Below are 15,812 nucleotides of genomic sequence, written 5' to 3'. Positions count from 1 at the left end.
ATTGCAATGGGGAAGAATATTCAGCGTGAACTGAAATCACTGAAACAAAAGACTAGAGGCATTTTGAAGGCTGGAGTCTGCTAAGGGAAAGCACCTGGGAGGCGGTAAGGTGGCTGGTCCCTGTGACTGAGTCATCTGGTTTTGTTAATTGGTGCTTATCCCAGAGGAGAAATACATTTCTCAGATCTTTGACTTGAGACAGTGGTACAAGTCAGAACAAGGTGCACACAACTGGGAACAAGAGTGAGAGAGTTATCTGCTTGAATGTTTGCATTTCAAAGATATTTCTCAGGTCCTTAAGAAGACAGTTCTGGTGGTGGAAGATTTGCATCTTAAAGGTGAAGAAAAAGGACTTATACTCACAAGCTTTCTAAAGTAACTGTTCTAAAATGGGGTTCAGGGACCTATCTGCCTACCACCAGGTTTTGTCTGGAACAAAAAGTAAACTCTCCTGGCAGCATAGAGCTTCCTTAAGCAGGCACTTTAAGCAGGGCTGGAGTCCTGCTAGGGAGGCTGCCTGAGGTGTTAGAAACTATGCTAGTGTTTTTTGGAGTCTCTTCTTCTGTGGTTGGAGGGGTATGGTTGGGGAGGAAAGTAGAATTGAAATTATTTGTACTAAGGGACTGCAGTTTTTATAAGCCATTGTTGAAGACTAGTCGAACAGAGGGCTCTGAAGAAACTGACTAGAGTTAGGTCAACGAGAAATTCTTTTTTAGGTAATAAAAAATGTGAAAGAAAGTTGCAGGATTTGATGACAGGTTTAGGGTGAAGGAGGAATTAACAAGGGACTAGCCAAACAAATATATTTATATATTCAATTTTAGATTTATAATTTAGATTTATTATAATATATATATTATATTTATATATTAAATTTTAGATTTAAATGTAAATTTTATTTTTTTTAAATCTATGACTTAATTCCACACATAGCATCAGAAAGAGACATTTCAGTACTACAAGAACAGTCATATTGGAAATAAACTACAAGAACTGTAACAATTGTTTCTCACCTGCTGGGTATGATGACTTTTCTTTGCCATAATTCCCTTGAAAAAGAATGTCAATTGAACAAAAATGGGGCAAATACTTTAAAATGACTATTGTTTTGAAATGATTACGATTGTAGATGAACAAACATATTTGGAGGAGCTAAATGAATCTATTTTTTTCTTCTAAAATAATACTAAACTTGAATTCTTAGCAAAAATAGTTAATATAATCATCTTCCTTTTCTTATTACTGTAACCTTTTATGGTGGCAAATAGTATGAAGAACAGTTGACCCATATAGAACTTTAGAAAATGCAGAAAATATTTTTAAAGTGTTATATTTAAGCTCAATTTTTGAACTAGATACATTTTCATAGACAGCTGGAAACATTTGAGGTATATAAGTAAATGTTGCCGCAGTTTGCCAGTCAGTGAACAACATTCTCTTTCAGCATGTCTCAAAAAACAACTAATTAAATAGGCTTTGAAAACTGCTTAAAATATTTTTAAAGCAAAGGAAGGCAAAGTTTCTTTTAACCTTATTCCTATGCACCTAACAATACATAGGGATAGGTAGTAGCATGGTTGAAAAAACAATTATGTGCTATTTTCATCAAGGACATAATTACATCATCTTGAAATTTTCCCAACGGGACAAGAACTGGCTCAATGTTGGGACAGCTGTGTGCTGCCTCATTTTTTTTTTTTTTGATAATTCAACAAATATTAATATGCTAATATTTGTCCAAGGCACTGTGCTATCTATTAGATATACAAGGCTAAATAGAACAGATATTTTGTATGCCTTCATGGAGCTTACAATTTCATAATGTAATAGAATCTGAAATACATCTAATGCAATTCTCAGTTATAAGTACTACAAAAAAAATGGTCTCTCTCTTTATAAACCGATCATATTATCCATGTAATAAATACTAGTTGCTCCATTATTTCACTCAAAATATCAAGTCTACTTTTTTGTGTGTATGTATATTATTTGCTATGCTTTCATGGCCTCTTTGAATTAATCATAATACCCAATATATAGGGTAGAATGGATAATTAAATAAATGGCTTTAACCAGTAAAGAGCAAACTAACCCATCCTGCATTATCATTATGAATCAGACTATAGATGTAGAAATATATATATATATATATATATATATATATATATATATATATTACATTATATTATATGTATATATTACACATATATGTGTATGCCTGTTTATAAGCACTGAGATAAGTCAAAGTTTCAGATCAATGTATGTCCTTTGGGGAGAACTTAGCAACTGGTTTGGTGTAACTGTTGAAAGTCTCAGAATAATCTTTCCAGTAATAATAGAAAGGAACATTGAACACACTTTACATCTATGGGGGAAAACAAAGTGTACTCTATAGTTTTATAGAAATGAAAACCTTCCATTCCCAGTTCCTATCATATAGGATTTGGTTATTCGATGAAATATTTTATCATGCGTACCCCAATCCCTGAAAAAAAATCCAGGCAGCTTTTCTCTATTCATTTATAATATCCTTGCTGTAATTTCAGCCTTAGAGAATGGAGTTCAATGATTAGTATTTAATTGAGCAAAACAATTGATAATGCTCTGTAATCTGTTCCCCTCTTTTTATAGATGAATGTTCACTAAACAATGGAGGCTGTAGCAATCACTGTTCTGTTGTGCCTGGAAGAGGAATTGTCTGTTCCTGCCCTGAAGGACTTCGACTAAGCAAAGACAATAAAACGTGTGAAATTATAGATTATTGTAGCAATCATCTGAAGTGCAGTCAAGTGTGTGAGCAGCACAAGCACACAGTCAAGTGCTCATGCTATGAAGGGTGGAAGCTGGATGTGGATGGTGAAAGTTGCACAAGTGTTGGTAAGTAGATGTGTGTTTCATTAGGCTGAAGAATACCAAGTGCTTTTCTGATTTTTGTGAGTTGTGTATCTTGCTATATTTTAGAACAGATCTTGAGAAAATAATCCAAAACACCTTTAGCGAATTAACAAAGGATTCAACTGATTTTAAATAAGGCATTTAAGTATAGTAATATGTCATTTTAGATCTACTCCAAAATCTTCTGAACAGAGTATATTACTGTAGTCCTTATAATTACAGTCCATCAGATTGTTTTCTTCCTTCCTGAAATACTACTTCCATCATCATCCTCCCTAAAGGCTTGTTTTTGTACTGTCCAAAATATTTACTTTTATTTCTCTTTGCAAGATTTTAGAACCCTCCAGAAGTCTGGTCCTGGCCCATACTTCCAATTTCCTCTACTCTTAAAATCAACTCTGTCCTCTGGCTGTGTTCATCTTCTAAGTGTCCATTTAGAACGTTCTGCTGATCTGTAGGCCTGATTCCACCGTGGGAAAAATAAGCAGAGACTCTGGAACCTGACTTTTGAACTTTAATCCTACAGCTGTCATTCATTATGTTTGTGACCCTGGTCAGACTACATAAAACTGCTTGCGCCTCACTTTTCTAATCTTTCAAATATCTGTGGCCATGATAACAATGTCTCTATTATAGCATGTTGCAACAATAACCTGGAGTACTTGCCACTGTGCCCCAACACCCATTAGGTACTTAATGAATGACAGCTTTTCACTATCTTCTCCAGAGACTTAGCTGAGTGTGGAACATTGAGAGTCCGTGGAGAGAATTGAAGGGGCCCATGAATGTTGTTGGAGAAAATATTACACCTTTATTTTCTTTAATGTTTCATTGAAAGTTAACACTAATTATTAGCAACAACTATGTGTCTCCATTTGAAGTAATAGGCATTCACATCAAGGTAAAGTTGTTGCTGATATCTCAAAATATCATATATGTTCAGGTTTTGGAAACCACTGTTACTTTAACAATGAGAATCATTAGACCCAATGCTCAATCTGTTACCAAACACGTTAATAAAAAGCAGGTATATTACTACATCCAAAAGTGTTTTTTTGTTTAATATTGGTAACTGCATTTCAATATACAGTATTTGATTCCTATATCCATGTATACTTTTTTTTTTTTTTTACTTTTTTCTTACAGTTTTTGTGCTTTTTAAAACTTTCTGATAAGTGGTACACAGGCTTCATCAGACTGCTAAGAACCTATACATCGTAAGATTTTATCAGTTTGTTCCTTCCACTTAGATTGTACCTCCCCCTCTTAATCTCTAAAATTCCTAGATATTCTTTTTTTTAACGTTTATTTATTTTTGAAAGATAGACGGAGTGAAAGTGGGGGAGGGGCAGAGATAGAGAGAAACACAGAATCTGAAGTAGTCTCCAGGCTCCGAGCTGTCAGCACAGAGCCCAACATGAGCCTCCAACGCAGAAACCATGAGTTCAAGACCAGAGCTGAAGTCAGACGCTTAACCAACTGAGCCACCCAGGTGTCTCAAATTTCTGGATATTCTTTAAGACTTGTAAGCCCAACTTCTTTAAGGGAATATTCTTTCAAATGTGTTTGTTCTCTATTTCTCCTTTCTATGTCTAGAATATATTGTCCATGAAAATATGTGTCCACATTTTTAATTTGCTGCTTTGTATTTCCATCTATCTTCTATTCTTTATCTCTCTGATGAAATAAGCATCTTGAAGTCAAAAATCAAGTTATAGATTTTTCTTTTATGTTTTACATTATATTCAGTCCAGTTCTAGAAAAATAGTATGCAATCAGAAGCATTATATTTTTTCAGAGAATGTTAAGTTACTTCATCCTTTTATATCAAATGCTGTTTTGTGGTTGTTTCTTCTGGCTGTTAAAAATGCCTAGAGGCAAAAGTTTAGCAGACATTTATGTGACTTTCTCCTTTAAGAATCTTGTAAAAAGTAATTGACATGAGAGGCTTAAAAAATAATAACAATTTGTTGTAATGATAATAGTCATTTTATTTATGAACATGTTTTGATTGGGAAAACAGTAGACCAAATTTTACCTCAGATATATTTATAATCCTATTTTACATGAGAATTGCCCCATAACTGGTTTTTGGATACAGATGACAAAATTATTGACTTATTTTACTGCTTTTGTGTTCTATGAAATCAATAAAAACTCACGTTCAATATTAAAATATTTCAACATTTGAAAATAAGTGACCAGGTACAAAGTAATTCTCCTAATGTAATTGGCTCCTTCTGTTCTCAGATCAGATAGAGACTCTAACAGTACTATGTCAGTTCTCACTGCTAAGATTGCTGTATTTCACACCTGCTTTGTTTATTATAATTTAAGTGAGAAGCAAAGGTATATTTTACTTTTTAAAGATAATATAGAGCTTTCTTACATGGAGAATTTAACCTGATCATAATATATACCTTCCTGAAACATATAGTATACCAAATAGCATTGTCAGCATTTATATTATTACAGATAATACAGGTTTTGTTAGCTATTGAAGATTATTTTTTATTTAAACCAATTTTCTTATATAAAAAAGGATTTATTCTGTATTTTATTCACTTCCTTTCTTTTTTTAAAAACTTTTAGTACATTCAGAGTTCAATAAAAATGAATTAACCATTAACCATTGGACTTTGAAAATAAAATTTCTTTTTCCTTGCTCTTCTTTTGTTACTTTTTCCCATCATTTTTGAGTTGAGTCCCTGCTTTTTAAAATGTGTCCTTTCTATTGAATGCAATACCTGTGATCATTCGTCTTGACATTTTAAAAGTAAAGAATAATAGTATTCTTTATGCTTCAAATTAGAGCCATGACTCCCCAACATTTTTTCTCTTGAATCTTCTGTAGTTTTTTTTTTCTTATTTTCTTATATATCTCAACTCCTTTCTTCCTAAATTCTTTACAATATGTCTTTTGCTGAATTGCTGAACTGATTGTGTTTTCTTAAAGTTCATTCCTAACATCTTGCTAGTTAAATATAAAGATTTCCATAAATACTGTTTTTATGATCCTGAGTTTTTATTTAATATATCTGCAAATCTAATTTTTCTTGGGCATTTCAGTACTTTATTTTACCAATTCCTTTTTAATATGTAATGTATTAATCACCTTTCTCATGAAGTATTGGTTTCCTTATACTAGGAACAACCAGAATATTGCTGCTGATTTCTTTTCTTTTTTTTTTTTTTCTTAATTTCTAGTTTCCTTTCTGTTAGGTAGACAACTTGCAAATTTACAGCATACTTCTAGTTACATTGGAAAGAATATTAAAGCATTCCTTCTTATTTTCTCTTAGCCTGAATTAGGTTAGATTTCCCCACCAAATTTTTTCTTGGTTCTTATTCTCTTATATTTCCATTCTTAGATTTTAAAAAAATATATTTAATGCAGAAACCAGTTAAAAGGTTTTTCAGGCAAAAGATGGTAACCTCCACTAAGAAAGAAAACAACAGCTTCAAGATTTTTTTTTTATTTTTATTTTATTTAAGTTTATTGATTTATTTTGAGAGAGAGAGAGATAAAGAGAGAAAGAAATAGTGCACAAGCAGGGGAGGGAGGGAGGGAGGTAGAGAGAGAGACAGGCAAAGAGAGAGAGAGAGAGGGAGGGAAAGAGGGAGAGAGAGAGTATCCCAGGATCCACACTGTTAGTGTGAGCCCAGTGTGGTGCTTGGACTCAGAAACCACAAGATCACGACCTGAGCGGAAATCAGGTGTCAGGGACACTTCACCAATGGAGAAGTGAGCAAAAATAAGAAGCAAAAAATACTTTTCCCAGTATATATTGCCTTGGGTGTAATGAATTTTTTTGTATGCTTATCTTCTCTCATCCAACAAATTACTAGCTCTTCAGAATAGGATAAATTTTTATATGTGCTATATATTTTCCTTAAATTTCTAAGAACAAGAGAGATTTTTTTAAATAAATATGTGTTTTCTTATCAATTTTTTGTTAACCAAACCACAAAATATTTTGTGGAAATTAGATGCTAGAATAGAATGTTGTGTATTCGTTAGAAAAAAAATTATTTTTCAATTCAATTTACATCCTTTTTTATGGAAGGAGATTATGGATGTAATCCATAGTTTTACAAACACAAAGCTGCATAAATGTGGTGATCTCCTGTTGGTGCACTGTGCCCACTACTGAAACCTTAATTCTCATCTACCCCTAAATGATCTGTTGGAGATCTTCCTTTACCACCTCGGATCTGATAACTGTGGCATTTATATTTCCAGCTACTGTCTTTCCTACTGTCCTGTTCTGTTTCATCAGATATCACCAAGTAACCTTAAAATGAGTTGGCTGAAATGTACTCTTTCCCTTGTCTTTCATTTATCCATTGTCCTGTCAGTAGTTCCAGTTTTCTTCTGGTTCAGGGCTCACAACCTGAACTTACCTTTGACTTCCCAGTTCTTTGCTGGCCCCTTTCCCCATGTCCTAATTTTTTCTACACAATATCTTCCGGACACAGTCCTCCTTCTCCGATTGGTAGCATTTGTACCACCATCCCAGCCAGGAGCTAAAGTTGTTGTAATGATGATGGCAGTCCTCTCTCTGGCCTCTTTGTTGTCATCTTCTGTTTCTTTAGTTTGTAAGAAGAATATTGAAACTTGAAGGGATGAGGTATTTTTCTTGAAAAGAGAGAGGGAAATCCAAATCTGGAAGATGAGAATTAATGGAAAGAGGTCAGAAGTATAGTGAAGAATAAGAAGTGAAAGAAAGAAGAATGAAGTAATGATAAGCAGATGGCTACCTTGTGGAATAATGGTAAATAAAGGTGAAGAGATCAAAGGAATGAAGCTGGTTTATAATTTGGTGATCCACTTCTTTATTTTAGTACAATGACACTTTTACATATCAGTCTCTATCCATCATTTTAAGTAACTCTCAATTATTTACAGAAAGAACGTTCAATTCTTCAGTCTCCTATTTGGAGCCTTCTTCATTTTCATTTATTTTCTCTCTCCAACCTAATCTTTCATTATCCTCCAATGTGGGTTTCCATTCCAAGCACCATGTTATTGTTTTCATCATTAGTAATGGTAGTAAATAAATAGTGACCAAGAATGTATAAAGTACTTTCACATGTATCGCTTTATTTTACCATCTCTTTCATATACTCTGCTCATTGTCATCTGTGACCTTTCAGGATGACAAATTCTTCTTCATGTTTTCCTGCTAGTGTATGAAATTCCATATTGGATTATTCACTACAGTTTTTTTTTTATTTTCTCAAAAAGGAAATCATAATTTAATAAACTAACTGAAATCTGAAAAGTAGAGGCACTTGGAGAAGTTATCAAGATCCAGAGTTCAAATAGAAATAATTTGAATATTTACACTTTGATTTTTTATTGGAAAACTGCTTTATTATAGTCAAGTGTAATCAACTATAAATATTCATCAACTGTATTCTCAAGAGAAAATGACTATATTAAATACAATAATTTGAAAAGCCTTTGGGAATTTTTAACCAAGTAGTCAAGGTAACAGTCACTGTTCAGAGTAAACAAGAAATGTTTTGGGGGTATATGGTTGGCTCAGTTAGTGGAGTCTGCAGATGTTGATCTCAGGGTTGTGAGTTCAAGCTCCACTCTGGGTGTAGAAATTACTTAAAAATAAAATGTTTTTAAAAATTCAAAAAAAAATGTATGTTTTCAATCACCTTTCATTTTATGAAATCTTTCAAACATATTGAGAATAACATATTCACAGCTAATATATTAGGATGCTGAAATGTTTTCAGTTTTTTTCAGGTTGTTTATGATATAAATCATTTTGTAAAGTTGACAAAACATTAGATCACTCTGAAGTCCTCTGTTCATCCATTCTTTCATCCCCTGAGAGCACTACTTATGTGAAATGGGGTACCTGTTCTGTCATAGTTTGTGTTCTTAAACAACACGTAATATATTTCTTTTTCTTTATAACAGATGGATTAAAATATAATTTATATACCATAAAATTCATTCCTTTGAAGTGCACAATTCTGTGGTTGGTAGTATATGCACACAGTAGTGCAACCATGACCACTATAGAATTTAGAATAAAATATTCTAAATATTTTAATCCCTCCTTTAAACAAACCGCATACGTATTTAAAATCACTCTCACTCAAACCCTACTTCACCCCTGGCAACCTCAAAATCTGTTTTCTGTCTCTATAGATTTGCCTAGTCTGGACATTTCATATCAGTGGAATAATACACCATGTGGTCTTTTGTGCCTGGCTTCTTTCATGTGGCATAATGTTTTCAGGGTTCATTCATGTTTTACCATACATTACATTTACTTTTGTTGCTGAATAATATATTTATGGTATTAATATACCATTTTGGTTTTCCATTCATCAGGATATGAGCATTTGAATTGTTTTTATTCTTTGATTATATGAATACTATGAATATTCATAGTTTTTGTGCAGACATGCATTTTCATTTCTCCTGTGTATAGAACTAAGAGTGGAATTGTTGGGTCATATGGTAGGTCAATGTTTAACATTTTGAGCAACTGCCAAAGTGTTTTCCAAAGTGACTGCTTCATTTTAAAACTGCCAGCAGTGCATGAGGGCTCCAATTTCTACACAATCTTGCCATCAGTCAATATTGTCCATCTTTTTTTATTATAGTCATCCTAGGGGGTGTGAAGGGGTATTTTGCTGTGCTTGTTTTGTGTTTCCCTGATGACTAATGGTGCTGAGCATCTTTTCATGTGCCTTTTGGTCATTTTTATAGGCTTTTGAGTGAAATGCCTATTCAGAGTCTTTGCCTAAGCTAAGGTCACTAAGTATCCCTATATTAGTTGTATCATTTTAGATCTTATATTTAGGTCTATAATACATTTTAATTTTTCTAAATTGTGTGAGGTTCCAACTTCATTCTTTGGAATGTGGAAATCCAGCTCCCCCAGCACATCTTGTTGAAAGGGCCATTCTTCCATTGAACAGTTCTCTGGAGATTGGGCTTTTGGGGGAGCTTCAAATCCATCTGTCCCCTCTGGGAACTTCTGGACTGTTTGTTTTTAAATCTACTATGAAACTAAGGAAAGGGGGATGGGATTGGTACATGCTGAAACACCACATAATTTGCAATTTGTACTGATATTCAGCAGTTTTTCTTTTTAAAAAACTTGTTTTAATGTTTATTTTGAGAGAGAGATCATGAGCGGGTGGGGGGCAGAGAGAGAGGGAGACACAGAATCTGAAGCAGTCTCCAGGCTCTAAGCTGTCAGCACAGAGCCCAACATGGGGCTCGAACTCACGAACAGTGAAATCATGACCTGAGCAAAGTCAGATGCTTAACCAACTGAGCCACCCAGGTGGCCCAGCAGTTTTTCTTAAATAAACACCCATTGGATTGTTATTAGATTTTGGTTAATTTCTAGAGTTCAGAAAAAAAGATGATTTTAACCATTTTTCCAGTGTTTTCACTGTTTTTATTAAGGAGAGGATTTGGGGATCCTTACATTACCATTCAGGAACTGATTCTCTATTTCATTAATTTAAATTCTTCTTGTTTTTTAATCTATTAATTTATTGCCATCATATCTCTCTTTATTTCAGAATTCTTTATTGAGGTCTTATTGGGCAAGAAATTGTTCAGTAATTATTTTTAGTGTTAAAACATATGAAGAGCTTAGCAGTCTTTATAATTGATTTTTAAATTAATTCCATTGTACTCAGAGTGGGTGTCCATTATTAGGTTGATTGTTTGCTATTTCTTGAGACTTACTTTAGAGACTAGTATATGACCGTTTTGTTGCATTCCATGTATGCTTAAAGAGAATATGTCTTCTGTTTTGATGTACAGCTTTCTATACATTTCTGGTAGAGTGAGCTTTTTGTTTATTTTGTTGTTTTAATCATCTGTGTTATTATTTTTCATATCGGTTTTTGTGTAGGAATTGTGGTTAAATACATCACAATATGATTATGGATTTATCAATTTCTCTATTTGATTTTGTTTTATATGTTTTTTAGCCTATATTATTAAGGCACACACCATTTTAAGAGTTTTATTTTATCTTTTATTTTTCTTATCATATAATAGAGAACTTTTTATTTCTACAAAAGCTATTTCCTTAAAGTGTATTTTGGTTAATATTAATATTGCTTCATTAATAATGAAATTATTAATTCAAGACTCTTTACAAATGAAACTTTAGATCGTGTATCATCAAAAGTACTCTTTTATTTTAAAAATCAAGACAACAAGGGTCGCCTGTGTGGCTCAGTTGGTTAAGCATCTGATTCTTGATTTTGGTTCAGGTCATGATCTCATGGTTTGTGAGTTGAAGCCCCATGTCAGGCTCTGTGCTGATGTGCAGAGCCTGCTTGGGATTCTCTTTCTCCCTCTCTCTCTCTGCCTCTCCCCTGCTTGTGGGCTTTAGTGCTTTTCTTTATTTGTAGCAGAGGCAAGTGGAGAATCCAGGTCTTCTGTTGTAGAATTCCTTTATAAATTCAGTTGTAACAAATAAGTCAGTAATTTTGGGTTCAGGAGAATGTATTTTTTCAAATAGAGCATGAAAATAAGAGCAGTTAATTATCTCTTAAATATTGCCATAGTGGAAAAACCAGTTCTTTTGAAGGGACGAAACACAGTATCTAGTATTTGTCATACTGAAATACCTTGCTTAATGTATATGTCATGGCCAAACAATTTTTATTTATTTGTGAGTGTTTCTAAAAAGTAGGAAGTATTAATTCCTTCTATTACTAGTTTGAATTTTTGTTATTAAAAATCTTAGTAGAAAGTCTATGTGCTAAAAATTTATATCAAAACAAAATGAAGTGAAAGTTTTCTCCCTACTTCTGAACCCCAGTCTCCAATTTCCATGGCAGAGGTAACAGCATTCCCTCATTAAGACAACAAGATATATTCTATGCTTCAACTTCACGTAGGTCTAGAAAAATATTTTTTTAATTTAAATGGTAGCATTGATTTTGCATTGTTTATATCTTCCTGTTTCAAATTACAAAATATTTGGAATTATTCAGTAGCTGTACATCTATATCAATCCGATTAATTTATTTGGCCCCATTATCTTATAGTATATGACTGTACCATAAGTTATTTTGCCAGCTATCTATTGGTAAACTTTTCTGTTGTTTCTAGTATTTTGCTACTACAAATAATATTGGAGAGCATTTCCTTAGCCATCTGCCATTTTTAAATAGGCAAAACTACATCTTTAGAGTAATTCCTTACAAACAGACTTAGTTGGTCAAGGTGTGTGTGTGTGTGCGTGTGTGTGTGTGTGTGTGTGTGTGTGTGTGTGCACGTACATGTATATAGATGTATCTCCTGTGATGGCTGTTGCCTAGTGGCTCTCTATATGGTTATAACAAGTTATACTTCCATTATCAATACAGCAGAATGTCTTTTGCCTACATTTTAATCAATATAGGGTCTTCACCAACATTTTAATGATTTAAAATTCATTTATCATTTTATGAGAGAAATTAGTTTAAAATTTAAAAGTTGTTCAGATTTTCCTTTCTCTGAATTATCTGTTTAATACATTTTGTCTCTTATTTATTTGAGTATTTTATAATCAATAAATGGGAGCTCATATGTCTTAAAGAATTTAGTCATTATATTGCATATGTTCAGTGAGGTTTGTCATTTGTCTTTTGACTTTTTTACATTATTTTTCTCCTACAATTTTTGATGTATATTAAACACCATTCTTTTCTTTATTTCTTCTATGATTTTTGCCAAATGCACAAAGGCCATTTTCATTTGAGAGTTCTAAAAATAATTATTCTATCTTTACTTCCAAGGCTTTCATAGTGCCATTTATTATATCAAAATTATTAAGTTATCTAGATATTTTTGTATTAAATCAGAAAATATTCCAACTTCATTTCTTCTCCAGGTACCCTAAAACTACCATATTTCTCAGCTCTAAAGTTAGATATGGGTCAGTACCAAAATATTTTTTATTGATATAATAATATATCTTAATATTTGTTGAAGTTAATCATTATTATATATTTACCCTAGAGTTGTCCTGGTGAGTCACACTTTTTTAATGTAAACTTAGAATTATCTAGTATTATTTTTAAAGAAAAGTATTTGTCATTTTTTTTCATCACAGGAAATTTATAAATTAATTCAGGCAGAAGCAAGATCTTTGGGACATTGTTTTTTTTTGTTTGTTTCCTTTTATTTCTATCTAATAATACTGTATGCCTTTCCATTTTTTGAAGTCTTTATTTCTTTCATTTGTGGTTTAAAATTTCTTCATATAATATTTATATATTTCTTAATAATTCCATTCCTAGATTCCTTATCTTTTTAAATATTTTTTTTCTGTTTATTCATTTTTTTGAGAGAGAAACAGAGCATGAGTGGGGGAGGTACAGAGAGAGAGAGAGAGATACAGAATCTGAATCAGGCTCCAGGCTCTGAGCTGTCAGCACAGAGCCTGACACGGGGCTCAAACCCATGAATCTCAAGATCATGACCTGAGCTGAAGTGAGACACTCAACCAAATGAGCCACCCAGGCACTCTTCCTTGTCTTTTTTCATTATTACTGCCAGTGTGCATTTGTTCTTTTTTTTTTTTTTCTATTTTGTCTTCTCAGTAGCTGTAGGAAGGCTAGCGATTTTTGTCTAAAAATATGTAATAAGTTCTTCCCCACCCTTTGCCTCTGGCATCCACTGTTCTACCTCTATTGTTTCACCTTTTCCAAAATGTCATTGAAATGGAATGATATTGTCTATAGACTTTTGAACCTGGCTCCTTTCACTTCATGTGTTGCATGCCTGTTTGATTCTCTATTCAGACCTTCTTCATGAATCTTTATGGTGTCATTGGGTTCAGAAAAGTTTCTGAGGCCAGAGTGTTATTCTCATCCTTTTTTTCCCAAAAAGTGATTATGGGATCTGCCCTTTAGTTACGCTACCTCCTTTGAAAATTGTGCTCTGCCAGCATTATATATGTATGTATGTATATATGTATGTATACACACACACACACACACACACATATATATATACGTATATATATATACACATACATATATATACACATATATATACACATACATATGTAATGTATGTGTATATATACATACACACACACGCACACACACACACACACACACACACACACACACACACACACACACAGCTATAGGCATCATCTCTCAGAAACTGTCCATACTTTGAATGTATTCAGCATTCTTCTAATGTTGTGGTGTTTTGGTAACATGCCTTCCAGTGTTAGTGAAGGTGGAACTTGCATTTCTTTTTCTTTCTTTTTTTTTTATTTTTTTTATTTTTCTAGTGTGATTTTTTAAGGAAGAGGCAGCACATCATTGCTTTGCAATTTTGAAACTCCATGTCCTTTAAAAGCTATTAAATATAAATGTCTCTAAGAAGTGGCTGCTGCGCCTCTAAGTTACTACTTGACTAAAGGCAAACTATAAGCCAAAGGATGGGGAAGCTCTTCAGAGCTGAAATATCACTAGCTTCAGCACATGCTGAGAAATATCCAACTGTTTTTGCGTATTATCATTCCAACCTTTTCTCTTACACAGTATCTCTTTTGCTTATTCCTTTGAGTAATCTTTGAAATTTAATATTTATTATAATAAAGATTTATTAAGATATTGGGCATCTGCACTTTTAATTATCAATTATCCTGATAAGTCAGTATGGTATTTATTTTATAAATTAAAAAGTATTGAGGATCAGAGTGTTTAAGTAAACTTCTCAAACTTACACAGTGAGTCAGTAAAGAGCTCTGTTTTCAACCCTTATTTTTGACTCCAAATCTATTTTTTTTCGACTACTTCACACTTACCTCCACATTTGCATTCACTGAGATGATTATGAGCTTTTTAAAAAAATTCATATACATTATTCAATTGGATTCTGATAACAGTGTAAGTTAAATTGGAAGGAGGTTGTCATTAACTCCATTCTGCAGGTAAAGACAATTTCTGAAAAAAATAAAGAATTTTTTAAGGCGAGCAGTTATTTCATAGCCAGAGCAGATTCATACAAGGGATCCTGATCCAAAATTAGGTATTCTCCCTTTTAAATAACTGTACATCCAAAAGAATAATTTTCTTTATTTAGAAAATTCTAAATTCTGGATTTAAAATTTTGTGAGCATTTGTTCTATCGGGAGCTCTTTGGCACTAGTTATTTAATATATGTTTGATATTTTTATCAGTTGGCTACTATCACTGTAATGTTTTGCAAGAAACACCATAATACTGTGCAATAAATAACCACGATACCTATAAGATCACAACAATGTACGTAATTACTGCTCACAAGTTCTCAGGCTACTGACTGGTTTTTGTGGTCTTGAACGGGCTTGCTTATACTATGCAGTCAGCTGCAGGTTAAAGTAGGTGACTCTGTAGATCATGGCAGGGCTCTCTCCCATGCTAGCCATCAGCTAGTTTCTTAAGATGGAGTCTGTTCCACTTGTATTCATTCAAAACATATTCATTTAATGTTCTAGGTAGAGCTTACTAAAAAAATAGATTCATGTTCAGTGGAAAAAAATGGCCAGTGAATTCCCTAAACCAAGGACATGACAGCCAGCCTCGGTTAGCTCTGTTCTAAATCTAAGACTTGGTATGTATCATGTCTTCCCTGGTGCTAGGTATTAGGGACATCATAATGAACAAGGCAAACAAGATCCTTGTTTCAATAAAGCATTTAAGCCAGTGAAGAAGGTAGATGAAAAACAAATAAATAGTGATTTTAAATATACTTCAAAGAGAATTAATAGGCTATGGAGATATAAAATAATAAAAAAATGGCCTTTATTGGGCACCTGGAGGGGTCAGTCAGTTAAGCTTCTGACTCTTGGTTTTCAGCTCAAGTCATGATCTCGTGGTTCCTGACTTTGAGCCCCACATTGGTCTCTGTGCTCACAGCACTT

General features: G+C 33.1%; 1 protein-coding gene across 1 annotated transcript in view; it reads left to right on the top strand.

The window, feature by feature from the left end:
• Positions 1 to 15,812, top strand: part of LRP1B (LDL receptor related protein 1B) — a 1,866,249-nt gene that overhangs the window by 1,237,670 nt on the left and 612,767 nt on the right. The window contains exon 23 of the mRNA XM_042994392.1: positions 2,632 to 2,877. Coding sequence (XP_042850326.1) covers positions 2,632 to 2,877 — 246 coding nt within the window. The remainder of the gene's footprint in view (positions 1 to 2,631; positions 2,878 to 15,812) is intronic.

This window comes from Panthera tigris, chromosome C1, assembly GCF_018350195.1.
Source record: "Panthera tigris isolate Pti1 chromosome C1, P.tigris_Pti1_mat1.1, whole genome shotgun sequence".
Lineage (NCBI taxonomy): Eukaryota > Metazoa > Chordata > Mammalia > Carnivora > Felidae > Panthera > Panthera tigris.
The sequence above is the reverse complement of the archived record's forward strand: the minus strand, read 5'-3'. Positions and strand labels throughout refer to the sequence as shown.